At 48.6% G+C, this 20,878-nt stretch overlaps 3 protein-coding genes across 4 annotated transcripts; all 3 read right to left on the reverse strand.

Moving 5' to 3' along the window:
• Window positions 1-53: 53 nt before the first annotated feature.
• Window positions 54-2,675, reverse strand: kctd20 (potassium channel tetramerization domain containing 20). Its single transcript, XM_028997923.1, has 8 exons — window positions 2,541-2,675; window positions 1,714-1,825; window positions 1,352-1,511; window positions 1,169-1,271; window positions 970-1,090; window positions 708-905; window positions 511-621; window positions 54-433 (listed from the first exon to the last, which is right to left on the reverse strand). The coding sequence occupies exons 2-8, from the start codon at window positions 1,793-1,795 to the stop codon at window positions 138-140; spliced, it is 1,071 nt and encodes a 356-aa protein (XP_028853756.1). The 5' UTR covers window positions 1,796-1,825; window positions 2,541-2,675; the 3' UTR covers window positions 54-137.
• Window positions 2,676-2,928: 253 nt separating this feature from the next.
• cacna1sa (calcium channel, voltage-dependent, L type, alpha 1S subunit, a) lies at window positions 2,929-16,310 on the reverse strand. The gene is made up of 44 exons (XM_028997913.1): window positions 16,123-16,310; window positions 15,623-15,728; window positions 13,894-14,033; window positions 13,684-13,826; window positions 13,445-13,597; window positions 13,122-13,327; window positions 12,655-12,758; window positions 12,432-12,577; window positions 11,870-11,951; window positions 11,640-11,800; window positions 11,333-11,558; window positions 10,702-10,909; window positions 10,422-10,542; window positions 10,197-10,311; window positions 9,961-10,060; window positions 9,803-9,872; window positions 9,549-9,681; window positions 9,335-9,464; window positions 9,130-9,189; window positions 8,916-9,022; window positions 8,719-8,806; window positions 8,522-8,629; window positions 8,379-8,431; window positions 8,151-8,297; window positions 7,879-8,080; window positions 7,630-7,788; window positions 7,421-7,531; window positions 7,258-7,341; window positions 6,871-6,918; window positions 6,737-6,763; window positions 6,527-6,652; window positions 6,373-6,438; window positions 6,197-6,288; window positions 5,964-6,123; window positions 5,760-5,887; window positions 5,585-5,681; window positions 5,405-5,507; window positions 5,215-5,316; window positions 4,986-5,116; window positions 4,759-4,884; window positions 4,154-4,338; window positions 3,924-4,071; window positions 3,774-3,836; window positions 2,929-3,687 (listed from the first exon to the last, which is right to left on the reverse strand). Exons 1-44 carry the CDS (start codon window positions 16,308-16,310, stop codon window positions 3,505-3,507), a joined length of 5,436 nt encoding a protein of 1,811 aa, XP_028853746.1. The 3' UTR covers window positions 2,929-3,504.
• A 1,100-nt stretch (window positions 16,311-17,410) lies between these two features.
• On the reverse strand, window positions 17,411-20,285 carry LOC114801100 (achaete-scute homolog 5-like). Of its 2 annotated transcripts, none has more exons than XM_028999070.1 (2): window positions 20,085-20,285; window positions 17,411-18,362 (listed from the first exon to the last, which is right to left on the reverse strand). In XM_028999070.1, exon 2 carries the CDS (start codon window positions 18,299-18,301, stop codon window positions 17,918-17,920), a length of 384 nt encoding a protein of 127 aa, XP_028854903.1. In that variant the 5' UTR covers window positions 18,302-18,362; window positions 20,085-20,285; the 3' UTR covers window positions 17,411-17,917. The 2 variants fall into 2 exon arrangements, with proteins under 2 accessions (XP_028854903.1, XP_028854904.1); XM_028999071.1 differs by having other exon boundaries at window positions 17,411-18,386.
• Window positions 20,286-20,878: the final 593 nt, after the last annotated feature.

A 20,878-nucleotide genomic window follows, 5' to 3' on the forward strand; every position in this document is an offset into this window, starting at 1 on the left:
GTTCAATTTTTTTTTGTTTTTTTTTTTTAAATGGCCAAATAAATGCCAATATTTATGGTCAGCAGTGAAACTGCTATTTTATTCTTCATGTTCTTCATTTTCATACACAACTTTTTTTGTCCTTGTTTTTGGTTCCCTCAGCTGTCACTGCTGGGCAGAAACAGTGCTTGGGGCTGGGGGGAGGGGCCATTGAGCCGGTCCAGTTCATCGACCTGTGGGGTGGGTGTGGCTGCAGGGCGAACTGGCCCCTCTTCCAAAGTGGCTGTGAGGTTGGGTACGCTTTTGCTGCGGACACACTGGAAGTCCACATGGCGGCTTTTCCCCTCTTCCTTCTCCCAGGACAGCTGGATGAAAGGCCTCTGGACGTAGTTGTAGATGACCTCTGACCTCCCGCCTGGGCGTCGCTTGACCTTCTCCTTGCAGGTGGGATACCCTGAGAGATAGCAGTGTTGGTGTAAAGTCAGGAAATTGGCTGCACATTAAAGGACCGAAAAGAGAAACGCGCCTCACCCTCTACACCAATGCGGATGTTCTTCAGGCCGCGTTCCTTCAGCAGCGCTTTGGCCACATCTCTGTTCTCTATGTACTTGAAGAACCGGTAGAGCCTTGTGCTGTACAGGACTGAGACAAAGTACCGTGACTTTTAGAACATTTTTGAAAAGGTTTCAGCTTTTTAGTAACCAGACGGTGAGCTGAAGTGCTCTTACTCTGGGAATACTCCTCTCCCATTGGAGGAGGGTTGTCCTGGTCCCAGTCGACAATATCGTCGTCCAGGAGCACGACAATGTGACATTCCCTCTCCCCCTCCTGAGCACTGGACACCATTGCCGGGACGACCAGCTCCTCCAGGAAGACCTCAAACTGCCGGCGAGCTCCGTCATTGGACAGTTCGTGCAGCAACGCGCCTGGAAACCAGCTGCTGTTAGTAAAGAGGGTCACAGGGGTCACGCGACCTGGGGGTCGACTCACTGAGGTCGCGGCACCGGACGGTGCTGTAGTCGAAGTTGATGCAGAGGTAGTCACACGCCTCCCTCAGCTCCGCCACCGGCACGCCCTCCGGGCACTGCAGCAGGCCGCCTCTGTAGAAGTCCTGTGGGAACAGAGACCTCCTCATCTCCCATCATGCCACAGCGGTGGAGCCTGGTGGGCCTCCGGACCACCTCCTTACCAAGATCACTCGGAATATGCTGGCACCGATGCCCTCGGCGACCTCGTACTCCCCCTTGGCGTTGGGACGCGTGAAGTTGTGCTGACGAGCCGGACCGAACATCCTGTTTTTACGCCGTCAGAATAAGAATTAAACGCCAGATATTCTATTTTGCGTCCTCTCTCAGCACGTCCCGCAGTTTACCTGCCCAGCATGGTGTCGGGGTGGGCAACGAACAGCGCTGGGTCCACAATGAAGTGAGTGCCGTCCACCACCAGGGTGACGCGCTCGCGGCGAGGGGTCAAGGGTCGCGGAGGATCCACGCCCCCTCGAGCCTCATCAAGGGTGACGGACGCCCCGCAGGCTGAAAAACACAGAGGAATCATCACGGACCGGTTCCCCTTTCATATGTTAAAACTGAGGTTTTAATCGCTCAGTCTTTATATGGCACAATGGAAGAAAACCTCGGAAAGGTAAGAACCCGGCCCAGTCTGGTTCAGAATACAGGTTGTGAGCCACAATAAGAAGAACACTGCGCTGAGAGAACCCTGTGCTGTTAGTCTGACCTGCATGTCTGGGACGGAATGAAGACGCTGCTATTTCCGCTCGGGATTCGCTGGATCCGCCGGATCCGCCGTCCTCCTCCATGCTGTTTACTGTCTGTTCTCCACTTCAGACCTGTGCTTAAAGGAGCAGAGGTCAGAATCCTGGGACATTCCAGCGCCACTGTGCACACATTAGCGCGCATACTGGTAGGGTGGTAGCCTAGCGGGTAACACATTCCCCTATGGACCAGAAGACCCAGGTTCAAATCCCGCTTACTACCATTGTGTCCCAGAGCAAGACACTTAACCCTGAACTACTGATTGTAAGTTGCTCTGGATAAGGGCGTCTGGTAAATACTGTAAATGTAATACTGAATATGCTGTTCACAGATTTATTATCTTATGCAAAATGAGATAATAAATTTGGAGAAATTCAATATTGGCCCGACGGAGAGTTCACTGCATTGACAGGTCTGTGTATTTCAGGGAATATCACACTCTGCCTGCCCTGTTCGCCACGCTGCCCTCTAATCCGCTCTGGAATTTGGTGGGTAGGCCGGGAATCGTGGCCTCAGCCGCCTGCTAGAAATATATAACAACACGGCTGACGAAGAAATTGTACTTGTAAATTGAGACGCTGTTCTTCAGTGTTTCTACTGAACAGGCAACTTGCATTAAAGCTCTATATAAATATAATAGAAATGCATAAAAATGAAGACCCTCTTGTACCATGAACTATTAATTCAACACTCACTGCATATCTACTAAAAATTTGCCAAATCGTTAGCCTTGAATATATTACTGCCGTACTTCTGTATTATTCTTCAATAATCAAGCCGGTGACTTACCGCAGCACCTCCAGAGTCATTACAAAGAGATGTAAGCGATCTGCTGAGGTGAAGAACCATCTTTTGTGGCGGCAAACATCTCGGCGACTGGCCGCTGTGTTCCATACGGTTCCCTCTGGCGCCAGCGGATTAGCTCCTTAATCCAATTAGGAAGAAGTGGGGCTCACGTGAGGGAACTTCCTACCGGGCGCTCAGACAGATCCCGAGCTTGGATTATTCTTCCGTGAGTTCCACCGGTACTGGGTGAGCACGCCTGGGATTGTTCACTTTATCGACAACGTGATTCAACCCTGACATATGGAAAACACTTACCAAAGCAAATGCTGTCTCATGCGTTACTCTTTTTTCCGGCCATTGCCACTTCAGAAGGATACCCACTCCAAATGAATGATCTTTTTATTCATTGTCATTTTTATTGGATTCAGCAAATACTAAAAATTACAAACAATGCTTGTACTAGTGTTCAATCATGGCCGCTGAGTTTTGCCTTGTCTGGCTGGAAACTAAAAATCTAATCAGTACAGACAAATTCATATTGATGCCATAACAAACGAACATAACCATCAGGGACAAAAAATACCCACAAAACGACTCGTCATCTCCAGTTCTGTTCATTAGAACCTGGATGTGATAAATACCCGCCAGGTACGGAAAATCTGGCAAATTCCCACAAGGACATTGCAACCCTTCCCTTTCTCTCCACGGACAGTTCACCTTCATCCTCGTTCTCCTTTCCATTCATTTAAAAGATTTTCCATTCTATAGTAACACAGTAAATGACCTCGACCAACATCCTGCACCAACACAGCTGGTCGCAGTAAAGGTGGAGGTTCTCACCTTTGACAATATTAATAATAAAAAAATGCCATAAATGACTCGGGGGGTTCTAAGGCACTAGGACTGGAGAGGCAGTTAGAGTCGAGGTTCCTCCTTCCTCCGAACTGAAGGTCCACGTGCGCCTCCATCAGATATCAGGCCTCTGACCACTCGCCCTTATCACATGACCCCTGCGTTCTTTCAGGATGGCCACGGAAGATTCCTCAAGCTCCGTAAGGTCCACATGGAGCTCCTCGGCTATCCTGTGCTTGACCGCGGAGAAGAACGCGAGATCTTCAGCCAAGGCCTCCAGACCACCGCTGAGCAGAACCTGCAGGAGGAAACACCTCTTGCTTTGTTACACGCCACTGGATGCCATTTTTAGTCAAATTGTTTGTCTGATTTATCGGCCCGCACCTCCTGGATGAGGCGGTCGGCAGCTGAGACGGAACCGAGAGGCTCAGCTTCCGTCCATGTGCTCTGGGAAATGGGAGAAAAAAAACGAGGTCAGAATGATGACCCTGGTTCCCAGAGGCAGGAGAACCCGGCGGGGTCGGGCCAGTCTACCTGTTGTGCTGCAGAACCGACCTCGGCCGTAAACGCTCCGCGTGTTCGCGGCGATGCGGCGACCAGACTTGCTGAAATGTCACGTCCACGGCGACTGACGTGCCAGCTGACGGTGGGGACCACGCCGGCCTCGTTCTCGAACGTAAACCTGCAGGCCACGAGCGGAATGTTTGCACCGGGCGCACGGAACGACGGAACCGCGCAGAACCGCGTGCAGACGGAACACTCACAGCTCCCGCGTGGTGTTGTTGTTGGCGTTGCTGTTGGTCTGGAAGGACAGGAACGCTGGGGAGTGAGGAGAGGCGTCGCCCTCGGCAAACTGCAGCGGCCGCTGGCTGGTCACCTGGGTGGGGACGGGGCTGCCGCGCTCCATGCTGAAGGGGTCAACGTGGTTCCCGAACAGGCCGCCTGCCCTCTGACCCCAGCACCGAACCACAGGTTAGTTTTTCACGCATATTTGAATGTGCCTGTGTGTGTTTTTGTTAGTTTTGGTGTTTCGAAAGTGAAAGTGAAGTGATTGTCATTGTGAAACAACGCAGCACAGCACACGGTGACACAATGAAACGTGTCCTCTGCATTTAACCCATCACCCTTGGTGAGCAGTGGGCAGCCATGACAGGCGCCTGGGGAGCAGTGTGTGGGGACGGTGCTTTAATCAAGGGGACCTCAGTGGCACCTTGGCGGGTCGGGATTCTGACCTGCAACCTTCCAGTTACGAGTCCGCTTCCTGACCTTCTAGGCCACCACTGCCCCAGTTTGGTGGAGTGTGTGTCTTTCTGCTGCTGCATGCTTGCATATATGAAGTGTGTGTGTGTGTGTGTGTGTGTGTACACACTCTGTAGATTCTGTCGTCGGCTGCGGCCTCCATGGCTCGGTCCATTTCCTCCTCAGCCAGCAGATCTCCTGAAATCGCCCTCTGCAGCTCCGAAGCGGCTTCTTCCTCTACGCTCCTCAGGCCAGCCTGAAGCGCACACACACACACACACACACACACAGACACACACGTCAGCTCTTCAGCTGGACACCCGGTGAGGTGTGAGATGAACGAAATGACGGCCTCACCTGGATCCCGGTGTTGTTGCTCTTCTTGGTGGGCCGGTAGCCGTAGTATTCCTCCTGACGCTTCATGAACTTGCGGAAGTGGTCCTGGAGCAGGAATGTGGCGTAGAACTTCCCCACGGTGACCTCATCGTCTGCAGCACAATACAAAGTTCCATGTATGACAAACACTTCTTCGTTCTGTGAGTCGCGGGGTCACGTGACCAGCTAGGGCTGAGTGATGCCTCTTTACCTCCTATTGGTGGAATGACCTGGTCCAGCAGTTTCATACTGGTCCGTTTCCAGATCTTCTTTATGATGGCCCTCAGCTCTTCATTGGCTTTTTCAAAGTTCCCTGAGTCCCCAGAAAACCGGACAGTGGTGTGTGAAGCACTTTAGCTTGTTTCAGAAGATCTGGAGAAAAGCAGCAGGTGCTGCTGTACCTTCAGTCTTGATCTTCAGAGCAGTTCTGACCAGGGCGAAGAGGGTGGCGTTGAAGGTGACCGTGCCGTCACTGTTGAGGGGCATGTTCATGATGATCAACCGCTGCGAGGGAGCAGGAGGACAAGACTGTTACTAACACACGTCCCGAATGTGGGAGACACCGACAGTCTCCATCTCACCTTACAAGCCACCAGATGAGGGCAGAATTTCCCAAAACCTAAAGGAGGCTGAATCCTGCGGAGCAGTGTCACCACGTCCAGGTGTTTGATGCGTCCGCTGCACCACCCCAAAACAAGGAGGCGAGTTGAGTTCGATGATGATGATGATGATTAAATATTAAATAACTCCACTCACGTGGCCTCGGGGTCGTACTCTGCCCAGATCTTCTTAAACTCGTCCAGATGGTGCGGCCCGAGAATGGACCAATCGCGCGTCAGATAGTCAAAGTTGTCCATGATCACTGCCACAAACAAGTTGATGATCTAAAGACAACAGGTTAAATTCCACAGACGTAGCACCCGCCCAAGTGGTCTGTTGTATTCTAAATCTGAGTCTCACCAGGAAAGCACAGAGCATGTAGAAGCTCATGAAGTACAGGATGGCGAAGCTGGCGCCGCAGGTGTACTCCTCCCCCGGCAGGTAGTCTGATTTGGGGTCGCAGCGTTGGCCGTACATGCAGCCCAGCATCACTTCCTGCCACGCCTCGCCCGTCGCACACCTGCGCACATTCACGCGCCGTCACTCGGAGTCACAGGACAAAGTCGGCCCAGGCCAGGCCCACGATGCCCCACCTGAAGAGTAGCAGGACTGCCTGCGGGAACGTCTGGAAATTGCTGTTCCGGTTGATCTGGGTGCCGTCTATCAGCGCTATTTTACCAAAGACCTACAATCCCAACCAAACCGGGAAAAAAACGGTCATGTGGCTGGTCACCACACCAGAGCGAAAGACCTGAATGCTGATCCCCACCTGCATCCCAATGACTGCATAGATGAAGAAGAGCATGACGATGAGCAGAGCCACGTACGGCAGGGCCTAAAGCAACGAGATTTCAGTTTCTCCGCTACGGGATAAAAACAACCCTCACAAATCTTAATCGCCGGGACAGGAGCTACGTTCTGACCTGGAAAGACTTGATGAAGGTCCACAGTAGGTTCCTGATGCCCTCGAAGCGGTTGAGCAGCTTGACCAGGCGCATGACGCGGAACAGACGGAAGAAGGTGATGGACACGCTGGCATTTTCTGAGTCCTGCAAAAAAAAAACAGAAAAAATGACGTAACAATGTTGTCACAGGCGATTAAAATGAATCGATTAAAATACAGAGATACTTACAGCTATGACTTGCAACGGATTCACCTCCTGAAAAAAAGACAATTTGCATCGTTTAGTTAGTAGTTTATAAGGCCGTATTAATTTATTCATTTAAGAGCATGTGAATGATCCATGCGGCGGTGAGTGATATTTACAGCGCAGCCATGGAGACAGTACAGGCCGCCCTGAGAGGCCAGCGCAGACTGTGGGAAGAGCAAAAAGAAAAGATAGGAAACTCCACAAGTACAGGAAAAAATCATCTAAAATCATCAAATTTTGTCAAAGAATGTCCACATCCTATTAGATCTGGAGATGTATGGAGATCAAGTGCATAAATAGGGCCCAAACATGGGCATAGCATGACATGGGTGGGGTTTCACTCAGACACTGGGCTTTATATAGGTCTGCTATAGATATGCTGTAAGCATGTGGAGCATGAAAATGTCTTGTGTGTGTGTGTGTGCGTGTATAACTTGAGCAACATCCAGAGAAGTGACCTCAATCAGAAAATTCTGCTGCTGAAATGTATGAATGATACTCACATCAATCTCACTCAGCACAACATCAACAACGCTGCCAATGACGATGACAAAGTCAAAGACATTCCAGGGATCCCCAAAGTAGCCCTGTTTCAAAAGGAGAGGCTCACCAGCATTGCATTATGGGTTATGTAGTTTGGAAGGGGGAGGCGTGTGAATTACCCACCTTGGCCTTGAAAGCCATAAGCTTAAGGATCATTTCGACGGTGAAAAGCACAGTGAAGATCACGTTCAGTTTGTCCGACAGGTGAGTCACGTGAGCTGACTGGTTGCAGTGCTGTGGAACAGGGTGGCCAAAACAATAAATGCCACACAATATTCCTAATCATAAATGTGTATAATATGTGTGTGTGTGTGTGTGTGTGTGTGTTTTACCTGCATCCCCAGGCACATGGTGTTGAGCATGATGAGCAAGAACATGAGGTACTCGAAGTAGCAGGACGTCACGATGTACCACACCTTGTATTGGTATGGGTTCTTGGGAATGTAGCACCTCAGGGGTCGAGCTTTCAGGGCATACTGAACACACTGGCGCTGTGTGTGTATGAGATATGAATGAACTTGCTCACAAAAGAAGCAAAATGTAGACAGTGCGATGATATAGATTTTTTTCTGGCCTTTTACCTGGTTTTTGTCCAGCTCACAGTTCTTGTACTCCTGCTCTCCCTGCTCTTGGAAGGTGACGATAACGAAGCCAACGAAGATGTTCATCATGAAGAAGGCAATGAGGATGAGGTAAAAGATGAAGAAAATGGAGATCTCGATGCGGTTGTTGTAGAGCGGGCCCCTGTCCTCCATGTTGGAGTCGATGGCTTTGTACAGCAGCCTGCGGCCCAGAAGAGAACATCAGCTCTGTCCTCCGAACCCGAGAGCAGAAGGATGATTGGATAACTCACTTTGGCCAGCCCTCAAATGTAGAGACAGTGAAGAGAGCCAGCATGCCATTCAGCACGTTGTCGAAGTTCAGGTCACTGTTGATCCATTCACGCTTGCGGATCACCATCTCATGCAGAGCATCTTCCTGGTGCTTGATGTAGTTTCCTCTGATAAAAAGAAGCATGAAATGTAGCTGGAAAAAAGTAAACAATCCAGTCTATAGAGTAGATATTTAAAGTCAGACTCACTTGCACTCTAGCTCCGTCATCTTGGATGGGTCTGTGCAGGCGTAAAACTTGCCCTTTGGGCAGAAGACATTTCATTCAAGGAAAAGACAATCCAAAACCAAAATTGGGGACTGGAAATGTCCAAGTGATTCACCTCAGCATACCTTGAAGAGCTGGACTCCGATGCAAGAGAACATGAAGTCAAGAAGCATGGTGACCAAAACGATGTTGCCAATGGTCTTAATGGCCACAAAGACACACTGGACAACGTGCTGTCAGAAAATAAATGTACAGCTCTGTTTACCTAGCGCCAGACAACCAATCTAGACCAGTATGCGCTGTGTGGGTTAGAGGGCCCTACCTTCAGACCTTTGGCTCGGTTTATTGCTCTCAGGGGCCGCAGAACCCTCAGAACCCTAAGGATCTTCACCACAGAGATTGCACTTGACCTGCCCAGTGAAGAACGAATGGTATTACAGAACGAACCAAACCGGTCTTGGTTTACGTAGAACATTACATCTAACTAGATACCCGGACCCCTGGTTTAATCTCACTCACTCCATGCCCATTGACAGAAGGGAGACGCCGACCACAAGCAGATCCAGGATGTTGAAGGAGTTTCGGCAGAAAGACCCTTTGTGCAGGATGGCGCCGTACACGGTCATCTGCAGCAAACATCAGGAAATCAACAGAAAATTGAAAAATTTTCTCTCGATCTACTGTAGGAACCTCAATCAAGCTCATACTGAGACTAGGTACTGTGCTCAGTTACCTTAAGTACAATTTCAGCCGTGAACACAGAGGTGAAGACAATGTCTGCATAAGCCAGAACCTAGAAAAGACAGAAAGAAACCAATTTGTTCATCCATCAGAAACGTTCTGTGAGATGCTCTACACCAGTCAGCAGGCCAACCCACAAAGAGTCATATGTAGTTTCAGAGTTCATGCACATGATTGTGAAATGTGTTCCCAGGCACCTTGTTTCTAAAAGACATTGGATCGATGGGGTCCTCAGCAGCCAGCGAGATGCTACTGAGCAGGATGAACAGCAGGATGATGTTGGTGAATGTGGTGGCATTGATAATCCGGTGGCAGAGTTTACGGAACCTACGGAGATGTGTGTGAAAAATGGTCAGTGAGGGGACGTCTCTTGGAAATGACCTACAGGAGCACTTCAGAGACCAGACTCACTTGTTCTGTGGCCCAAATATAAAGAAGGAACTGGTTTCTGGCATAGGCACCGCCTCCTCTTTGAGCTGCAGGTCTGCCATTGGACGAGGTCGAGGACTAAGGGGAATATCTGGCTCTTCTTCTTCATCATCACCTAGAAGATGGAGGAGGAGATCTTTCCCCTTGTGAACAGAACTGCACTGTGGAGCCTCCAAATTTTACTTCACATAGATCCTCCTACTCTACAAAGGAGCAAGAGTCATGATGAGTCTTACCTGGGAAGTCAGCTGGAGGAAATGGGTCTTTAATTTCATTCACATTCGACTCAAACTCATCGACCTTCAGCTGTTGAAAAGATGTGTGATTAGATGAACATGTCTTGATCTCATTTCCAATGGAATCCAATGGTGAATGGTGTGGTCAGTCACGTCACCTTAGCCGTGGTTGGGATGCCTTCAGTCTTGGCTCGTTGATCTGCCAATTTCTTGGCCATCAGGGCCTTTTCCTCCTCACTCTTGTCTGGGTTATTGGCTCTAAATCACAAAATGAAACTAGCATTATCACGCCATCTTTGAAAACTAGAGAAATCACAGGACCATGGCAGCCCCATCCATCACCAGTTCACTTTCAGTTGAAAAAGCGTCTACCTCGCCCATACTCCATACTCACCTGAGCATCTTCTTGCGTCTCCTCTCCTCGGCTTTCTCCTTCTGGGCCGAGGTCAAACTCTCGGCCTCGGCTAAATTGTCCACGGCGATGGCCAGGAAGACATTGAGCAGGATAACTGGGATTCGGTAGTCAAGGGAATGAAAAATGAATGTGCTTTTGCTGTTTTTGTCATCCCCTTCAGTGAATCGTGATCTTTCGCTCTCGGAAGCAGATATCGAAGGATACAGTTGCCACAGATGAACAAGATGATGAAATAAATGCTGACCAGAATCCCAGGTATGACTGGACCTCCATGCGCCATAATCCCATCGTACATCACGATGTTCCAGTCCTCTCCTGTTAAGATCTGCATTGGAATATGTTCTCAATGGTGTTGATATGTGTAACAAACTCATCTGGTAACAAACTGTTGAGTTTCTTCTCGTTAATTATCAGTAGAGCTGTACATTTGTAGGATGACAATGGTTTACTGCACATGAATAAGATGGCTGGTGCCACTTCCTACCTGGAACACCGTGATCAGAGCCTGAGGAAAGTTGTCGAAATTGCTGCGGCGGACCTTCTGGTCAGTGAAGTTGAACTTGCCTCCGAACACTTGCATGCCCAGGAGGGCAAAGATGACGATGAAGAGGAAGAGGAGGAGAAGCAGGGATGCGATGGAGCGCACAGAGTTGAGCAGAGAGACCACCAGGTTACTGAGGGACGTCCAGTACCTAAGAAACACGGACAGACCGTCAGCGGCCGCACAGCAGCGGCCAGTGGGGCAGTGGTGGCCTAACTGCAAGAAGTGCAAGGTTGCAGGGTCAAATCCCGAACCTTTATCATATTTTGTGCTGATGACAGTGCGACCGTGTACCATTTTTATTGTTGAATAAGCAAAATCACAATTAATCTATTCTACTATCCTAAAACAACATGCATGGTGTGGACGTTACGTGTCAGATACTCAGGCGTGAAGGCCTGGGGCCTTCATGGGAACGTTTTACAAGAGGGACGCTTTTGACTTTGATCCTCCCTCAACTCGAGCGCTGGTTGTGTGTCACCATGTGCTGTCCTTGCCGTGTATTACAATGACAGTCACTTCACTTTCACTTTCAACACACACCACACGCCCAGCGGCACCTGTGTACACATACTTGGTGACCTTGATGAGGCGCAGCAGACGGATGCAGCGCAGCACCGAGATGCCTGTGAGGGACATGACGTCCATGTGCACCAGGATCAGCTCCAGCACGCCCACCGACACAACAAAGCAGTCAAAGCGGTTGAACAGGGACAGGAAGTAGACACGCAGGCCCAGGGCGTACATCTTCAGCACCATCTCCACCGCGAACAGCGACAGCAGCACCTTGTTGGCGTTGTCTGGTGGAGGAATCGCGCACAGGGCATAAATCTGGGTGCCAGCGGGGGGGCGCTCTGAATGCTGGGTGGAGCTGGACTGACCTTGCAAGTTGGTCAGGGACTTGGACTGCTGGTGGTGCTCTGTTGCGATGGCTAGCGTGTTGAAGAACACCACCAGGATCACCAGCCAGTAGAAGAGGCGGGACTTCACGAAGTTGAGACACTTGCACCGGAAGAAGCGGTTGTACTGCTTCGCACGTTTCCTAGGAAAATGAAAAAAGGGTTCAGCACTGATTCTACTCTTTTCAGCAACCGGCACGGGCTGTACTCACAGGTAGTAAAGCAGACGGTTGATTCCCTCCATTTCAAATAAGCTCTCCGATTCGGAACCTCCTTCTTCAAGAGGCAACAGTCCTGAGAGAGAGAGACACCAGTAATGACGGAATATGCTTGTTTTTGGCCGCCTGTCTTAATTTTAGCTTTAGTCTAGTCTTTGCATCAAGCTGTCATTATAAGCTTTATTAGTTACAGTCAATAAGATCTGCTGACATTTTCGACTCTTTTTAGTCAAACCCATTTCACAATTAAAACAAGGTTATATTATTGTTACCTTATAGACTCAAGGATACTCTACATCCATTCCAGTGGCCGTATTTCTCCCCGTGTTTTTCGACACACACTTAATTTCATAAAGAAAGTTTTTTTTTTCTCCCAGCCATCTTATTATTAAGCACCAATATCCTACTGCATAATAATAATATTACAATTGAAAGAGAGGAAATAACATCTTGTCTCCTTTTCGTCAACGAGTCACATGACCAGCATTTATGTTGTGTCATGTCATAAAGGTTCGTTGACGAAGATATTTTAGAACAACGCATTTTCACCCTTCACCTTTGCCTTCCTGGTCATTGTCCATGACCTCAGCTTGCGTGATCCAGTCCATGTAGCCCTTCAGGTCCTCGTCCAGCTGCTGTCTTTCTCTGAGCTGCTGATATTCTCCACTGCGGGAGCTCTTCTCTCGCTCTTTAGTGAACTCTCTGATGGACACAGCAGGAGAGTGGGCATTAAACTGTGGAGAAGGTGTCAGGCAGAGCAGCGGCGCAGTGAATCTTACCCGCAGAGGACGCCCAGAACCAGGTTCAGGATGAAGAAGGAGCCCAGGAGAATAAGGGTCACAAAGTACATCCAGGGCCACTCCACACCAACGGCATCATTCACCTAAAGACATACACAGACGGGGATGACAGAACCAACCCTACACTGAAAAAAATGACTTCTAAGGAAGAAACAAAGTCTTATTTTTAGCCGCTTATTTATTTGTTTGTTTATTGTTTTAATTTGAATTTATGTATTCATTTACTTGGCTAGAATTATTAAAACATTTCTTATTTTAAAAACTGTATTCTGTATTCTAAAAAAAATGGATTCTAGCCAAGTAAATTTTTCTTATCCCTTTGGCACATTCCTTTGCTCAATAAAAGAACATTTGACTTAATACTAGATATATTGTTTTTTAAAAAATAAAAATAAGACACTTTTTCTGAACGTGGTGCAGCTGTGATGAGGAGTGACGGTCCTCACCCAGTAGAGAACATCGGTCCAGCCCTGAGTGGTGATGCACTGGTACACGGTCAGCATGGCGAAGCCAAGGTTGTCGAAGTGTGTAATGCCTTGATTGGGCCCGGGCCACCAAGCCTTGCATTCGGTCCCATTCATGGTGCAGCGGCGGCCGTTTCCCGCCTGGGCACAGGGAGATGGCTTCTCATTCTCCATGGTTGCAATGATGTCTGTTTTCAGGTGGTTTGTAAAAATATATATATATATATATGTCTCATTGTTTTTCATTTGTTTTTTATATTTCATTTGTTTTTTTATATTTAAAACTGTTCAGACAACCTGCTGACCTGTCCCAGAGTAGTAGCATGTCTTATGCATCTTGCATTTGAACAGCTCCAGTCCTGCGATGGCGTAGATGGTGACCATGAAGAAGACCAGCAGGGAGATGTGGAACAGGGGTAACATGGATTTCAATATGGAGCTCATCACCACCTGAAGGCCTGGAGTTTAATGAACAACATTTGGAGTTTGGCCACAACACCACAGTGCCTTGGTTTAATTTGTTAGGGTCTGTGAAGATTCTTACTGGGCACGCCAGAAACAAGGCGTAGTGGCCGGAGCACCCTGAAGGCTCTCAGGGCCTTCATGTCAAAGCCTCCGCTCTTCTGCTCCACTGGCGTCTCCACTCCGCTGATGTTGTTGATGAAGTCCACGGCGATGGTGAATAACCTAAAACACCGGACTGATTTATTCACATGTGACGCTGTATGAGATTTTGTTACATTGACCTTCTTACCCCATAGTGACGATGACAAAGTCTAGTATGTTCCAGCAATTCCGTAAATAAGCATCTGCGTGGAAGAGTAATCCATACGCAACGATCTTCAGGAAGCACTCCATTGTGAAGATGATGAGGAAGATGTACTCCAGACTCTCCTGTAAACGATGCACAGGAACATTTTATTCTGCAGTGACAATGTTGGACATGACTTGACTGTCGATCTGCTTGAAGCTGTAGCTTGTTTTCATTCTGCACAATGCAGGTTCTAGTGCAGGTTCTAAGCAGAGCTAGAAAACTAGGGTGTCTTTTAATTGCACCACGCCCTGTACATATAAACCTCTAATTTTTGCCTGCTGAGTGAAGATGTTTGAAATAGATGTTGCAAGAACCAGGGAGTAAAACACAGGCTGAGAGATTAATCCAACTGTTTTCAGGTAAGTAACCATGTGCCTTCACCAGCACCGGCTAGTCTTCCTAAACACTCAAAACCACCAACACGCAAACAGGGAACTTTCCTGCCCTGGATTCTCTCTCCCTTATCAGGCATGGAATCTGGGGAATGGGGTCTGATGGGCACGAGAGCAACAAGGAGCTTCAGCACTTTGGAACACCAAGGCATTTCACCGTATCACAACTGGGCTGCGTCCTGACGGGCAAACATGTCTCCGGTAAACACGGTGAAGTAGGCGAGGGCTGTTCGTAGCTGGGTTGTCCCAAAAGCCCTGGACATTAAATGACGCAGATGAACAATTAGAAACCCAGCGACTGGTTCGGAACTCAAAAGCCTCACACTGCCCACCATCAGCTGTAGAAAATGCACAAACACTCCCAATTCTGCTGTATCGGGGCCCCCACCCCGTGCCCGCATATTGATTACGGGGTGGAGCATGCCGATGATGAATGGCTGTGTGACTTCAGACCAATGTCTAAAAATGTCCGTCGCACAGGCAAGAGCTGGAATGCCCACCTGTTCCCCTCAGTCACCTGGTTCAAGGGCATCATAGGCGGCTCCTCACACTTGGCAAAGCACAAAGGGGACTTTTATAAGTCCAGTGGCAGCTCATCGAGTGCCAACAGTGGCATAACATCATAGACATCCCTCCTCAATCATCAGCATCAGGACATGGTTCACCACGACTTCTGGGTTAATAATTATGTCCAATCTGATGCATAGCAATGGTTGTTATCACCGTAGCCTTTTATTAAGAAAGTAAAGTATTCCGCCATCATCGAATTCGTTGAAACCTTCTCATGTCCTCTCCTTTTTTCGTCTTGTCACGTCAAATCAGAGACACGTTTGATTGTGACAGAACCAATAAAAGGCCTTGGATTTGGAGGGCTATAATATGTCAGCTGGTCTGGCTGCGTGGTGGCGGTACACTCAGTAGAAGTCACATTCAGGTCTTCCAATTGTAAATCAGCTCAGCTTACGCACTTAAACGATGGTTAAGACTTGAGTACATAAACTTTTACGGCCGGTGAACTTGTTCAGTCAGTACTTTTTATAAATTGCTCCGACCCTGCCAAAAAATCCGGGCGTGTCTCCGGTTTCGGTGTGCGTTTCACTATGAGGGATCCTGCTGCTCTCGTGCAGAGGCGCTTAAGTGTTCGATTGACAATCACAGCTTCTCGTCTCTCAGCTTTCAAAGGAAATACGTACACACCGGGACTTTAATTATTCGATTGAAGGGTCATTAAGTAATGACGCCAGGCCAGTTAAGGTCAGAGGTCGGGAGACACTCACCAGGTTGCTGTTGGTGTTGTTGGTGTCCTCCTCTGGCATGGGCATGAATACAGCCAGTGCCACGCAATTAGCAAAGATGGTCAAGAGGATGATGATTTCGAAGGGTCTGAGGTCGAAACGTTACGGAAACCAACAGCAGGTAATCAATGTGCTTTATGGCACCACAGACAACGTGGATCGATGATGAAGGTGGAAACATACATAGGTAGATGGATATATTGCATTTAGTAACGTTAATGGTTGTTTTTGAACAACTGCCCTACTCGGTTGATCAGACTGGATTCTCTCAGCTTAGCGGATCTGTTTTTAGGCTGTGACTGGAGAGGCCAGCTGGCTCCCCTCAGAATATCAGAGCAGCATGGTGGCGAACTCCTGAAAGGTTCCCATCCTCGCCTTCCCGAACTCAGCACTCTGATAATCTCTACTTTGTAAATGTCGCCCAGGGTTTTAATGAAAGCAACGCCCTTATTCAATTTCTCGAGTACGTTCTGCAAGGATACTTCCACTCCACAATGTTGATGCAGGCCTTTCGGAAAGGGTTCTTCAGCGTGAGGAAGAAGAGGGACCGGGGCGGCCGTGGGTTTCCACCGGTGGCCTGGAGCTTCTTCAGCTTTTCCCTCTGTTTCCTCTTCAGCGTCTCCTCGTCCATGATGAAGGACGACAGCGGTGCCTCGTTTCCACCCTCCATGATGTTCCCTGCTCCTTGCCTCTACTCTCGAAGGCCGTAGTTTCTGACGTACGTGCGGCTCCCCTGTCTCTCTGACGCCCTGTTGGTCTCTCCTGTCCCCTCAGTCTGAGGGACAGGGTTGTTACTGCACAGACAGCGAATGGACAGAACAGTTGGTCAGCATGGGGAATATATATAGACAATAGGTGTCAACTGACAGCGCTGGGCTGGGGGGCAGTAACACACTTGAAAGGGGGGGTTAAATAGAGCTGCTGTAACAGTGGGCTGTCCACACTGGCAAGACATCAAATCTCATTGGTCGTGGTGAAGTCAAACATCCCTAGTGACATTTCATTGGCCGCCGGAGGCCAGTGCCTTTAGCTGACTAAATTTTCACCGATTTAAGTGTGTGTGTACTGGACCGAGCCCAAATAGCGGGAGGCGTTTACCCTGCGGGAATTATTATTAAATGGGTGGTGGCACTGCGAGATCTAAACGTAGCCTACATGTGACCTTGCAGCCTATATCTGGGAAGGACAAAGGTGGTCAGCATGGCCTGTGCCAAATGCTTAATGGTCCCGACATAAATTTTTTTTTTGCTTTTATATCGGTCCTGTCGGTACCCTAATACTGTATACGAAGTCTCTTTCAGCCACTTTGATTTCCCAGGACGCGCCGTTTCCGTGCCTGTAGCTTTAAATGCTAATGAGGAGGAGAGAGGCGGGACGAGGAGGAGAGCGGCCTATAGAAGTTGAGCGGGCATTTGCGGAAATGACGCCATCAACACCGTCCACCAACCACAACGTTTAATGTTTTTCCAGAAAAAAATGAAATGAACCCACTGAGGCTTCTTCAGAGCCTCAATTTGTGCTCATTTTTACACCCAATCACCGAGCAACTGCAACGCTTCGCACGGTAGAGATAATGTTTTTGGGACGGGGTGGAAAATTAACCTTTCCCCTTATGACGTCATTAGGGGGACAAATTTCAGATCCGACCATCTGAGCTGCCGCTCTCTGAACGGTGGAGCAGAATGACCAAAACTCTCTGCTAGCCACTGCAGGGCCATAGACAGGCTCGGGGAACTCCTATTAAATGTTAAATAATCTCACAAAGTCACATTTTTATAACAGTGGACCTTTAATACAAATGCTTAATTCATCCATCTCACCAAAGTCATTTCACATTTTGATCAGTAATGCAATTCATGAAAAAGTAAGTCCTTAATATAAAAACCTGCAGGTCATGTGTGCTCCAAATTTAAAAAAACTCCTGCACCTGATTTTAATATCAGATCTCATTTCTCAGGGTCCCACAGTTGGCACTTACTCACCCCGCCGTGTCATTTATCCGATATACTGCATCAATTCCGCTTGAGTGACTAAAAGAATAATTAAACTAGCAGTGAATTAAAGCAGACTCCTTGACATTGCAAAAAACAACAACAACAACAACAACAAAAAACACATTTTATGCATCATGCCAGGAGATCTTTCACCCGATTCGTATGACATTTTCCTTTTGAAGTGAAAGCATTTTTGCATGAAATCACTCGCACTTGACAGTTCTTCACTTTTCATACAGGGACACCTCGGAGTCTCGTCACCGCAGGACGCGACCACCAAGCCTCAGGTGGCGGGGCTCCGGGCCCCGGGGCCGTAGGGCTCCGGCCCCGCCTCCACCAGGCCCTGCAGGTACTTGATGTAGCGGATGGCGGCGCGCAGCGTCTCCACCTTGCTCAGCCGCTTGTCGCCGCCGGCGGCCGGCAGGTGGTCGCGCAGCTTGGCGTAGCCCTGGTTGACGCACCGGACGCGCTGGCGCTCCCGCTCGTTGCGCTTCTGGATGAAGGCGGGCTCGAACGGACACTCGTAGACGCCGAAGCGGCCGTGGAAGGGCGGCAGGTAGGGCAGGAGGGCGGGCCCGGCGCGGTACGGGGCCTCCGCCGCCGGCGGGTAGAAGAGGAAGGGGACCGCGGGGTGCGGCGCGGCGCGCTGCAGGAAGGTGGCGCTCATGCTGGCTCTCAGCAGCTCCAGATCTGCACTTCAGGTGGACATGGGGGCATCTGGCCACGGCCTGAGGAGGAGAAAAATCACAAATCTACATATTTTATAATACACCAAAGAGGCTTAAATGATGGTGCATGGTGTGACACTGACATATTCACAGAAGTCCGAATGGAGGATGTGCAATCTCGAGATTGCGAATTTCTCACCAAATGAATGACCTCTACGCAATTTCTGCTCAGTTTTTTTAAAGTTGGCACTCATTGCACGGATCCTCAACACAGTCGAAGAGAGTGTGGTCAATACGTACAATCATGCAATAACCAGCAGTGTTCTCAGACACATACGTTTTCCAGAGTTAGCGGGTTGTAGACTCAAATTGATGCATTTCCCTATTCTTCATGGTACAGTAGCAGCGATACCATCAGTGATGGTATAAAATGTAAGCGTGATTACAACTGTCAATCAAAAATTGGTTCAGTGTATATTTTAAATGGGTGGTAGTGGCCTAGTGGGGTAACACACTCGCCAATGATCCAGAAGACCCAGGTTCAAACCCCACTTACTACCATTGTGTCCCTGAGCAAGACTCTGAGTGTCTCCAGGGGGGACTCTGTCCCTCTAACTACTGATTGTAAGTCGCTCTGGATAAATGCTGTTAATGTAATTTTTTTTCAAAGAATACACAACACATTACGTGAATTCAACAGAAATGGGCTCTCCGGTTTCCTTACGCTATCCTAAATCATGTACGCTAGGTGGATTGGCGACTCTTAAGTTGTCCGTAGGCGCGAGTGTGCATGGAGTGTGTGTGTGTGTGCGTGTGTGTGTGTGTTCACCCTGGGCGAGGTGTTTCAGGCGGTGCTCGCAGAACGCAGCCAGAACGGCGCTTTTACGCCGTCCTGGGTGACACTTGATGGCGTAAACGTCTTAAGCCGTTTTCTTGCAACAAAATGCCTATTTTTTTACAGTGTTACCTTTAGAGACTTTTTTGTGAACTTGGAGATTATTGGCTTGCCGTAGTGGAGGTGGTGCTCCGCGGTGGCCTTCTAGGAAAGTTACGTATCGGCATTATTATTGCTACTACTTGGCTTGTTCTTTTTTAATATTGAGACTCAGTAATACCAGCTAGTTTTAAGAAACACTTTTTTTCTTTCTTCGCTTGTGGTGCCGCCTGGATGATTGGAGTAACAGGACTAAACGGTTATGGAAGGAGCGAGAGATTTTAGAACCATAAACACCCCCACCGTTACAAATAAAATGCGCAGGTGTACGTCCCCCCGTAAACTGCAGTAACCCTGTTCATGCCGCCGCGGTGTTCTGCGAATCATTAAAACATTAAAGAGTCATTTCCCTCTATAAGCTGTAAATGAGCTAATCCAGACCCCCCTCTCCCATTCCGGCCTGTCTGAGGTGGAGGTGAAGTGGTGGAATTTCCCTCCTCTGAGGAGGTGTTGGGTTTCCCAGAGTCAAGCCCCCCACCGCTCAGCGTGAACGTGTTGAAACCGCAGCGCTGCCTGGGCCCGCAGATCGTACAGCAGATCCAGGTGGGTGCAAAAATCTCCAAACTGCCCATATTACAGCCATCAATCCTCCATCATCCCTTTTCCATAATCTGTACCACTCAACTGTCCTCATTTCAATAATTGACCAAGAGATGTCATTCGGAATACGATTTCAGTTTATGTTGTAATGTCACTCACTTATTCATCATACCTCTACTGAGATATTTGCATTTCCTGCTGCATGCTTTTGATAAATCCATAGCAGGTGCCGGACGACTGCTCCTTACCTGGACACGGGTCCATCGGGGTGGTGGTGTGGAGGACACCCGCCGTCGTCTGCTTCCCCCGGACGACTCCACGCTCCTCTTACCCTCCTGCACACACCTGCACACGCCCACAGCGGAGCGGGAGCCCAATCTGCACATTTATCTGCGTGGATGTGTGCGTCGGGGTGTGTGCACACAAGCACATTTCAAAGGCGAGATGGATTTTAGTCGCCAGCGTTTGATGTCTGTAAGTCCAAAATTATAATGCAACGGAAATAGGTGCCTTCAGAGACGGTGGCTACAGAAACATAGCATTAAGGATTTCCGGTTTCTGTTTATAATGGCTAAAGAGAGATCACACTTTGTCTTTCAAGCTTCTATCTATCTATCTATCTATCTATCTATCTATCTATGCAATCAAGAAAAGGTAGAGTATTTATTATGGCGAATTCAACCCCCACCCAGGATTCAACACTGAGACCCTGGCCTGACTCCTAAACTAATCAGCGGCTTGAAGTCTTGAGATGCGGCCATAATCACAGAGCTGTGGGAAATATTCCCCACGAAGGCAGCCGCAGGCCTCTACTTATCCTATGTTTTAATTATGGGTGGGAGGTCGAATTTGGTCATTGAATAATTGGGTTCAATAAAGGCCTCAGCTTTTTAAAGTCCTGTGTGTAAAGGGTGTGTGAAACACATTTAGCATTTATGCTATGTAATGAAAGCAACTGTGTCAATATTATATGAAATTTGTGCATAAAATCTCATTTATATAACTATCCTGGAGGAAAATGTATTTTAAAGCCATATTGCAG

This window comes from Denticeps clupeoides, chromosome 12 (assembly GCF_900700375.1).
Source record: "Denticeps clupeoides chromosome 12, fDenClu1.1, whole genome shotgun sequence".
In the NCBI taxonomy this organism is placed as follows: domain Eukaryota; kingdom Metazoa; phylum Chordata; class Actinopteri; order Clupeiformes; family Denticipitidae; genus Denticeps; species Denticeps clupeoides.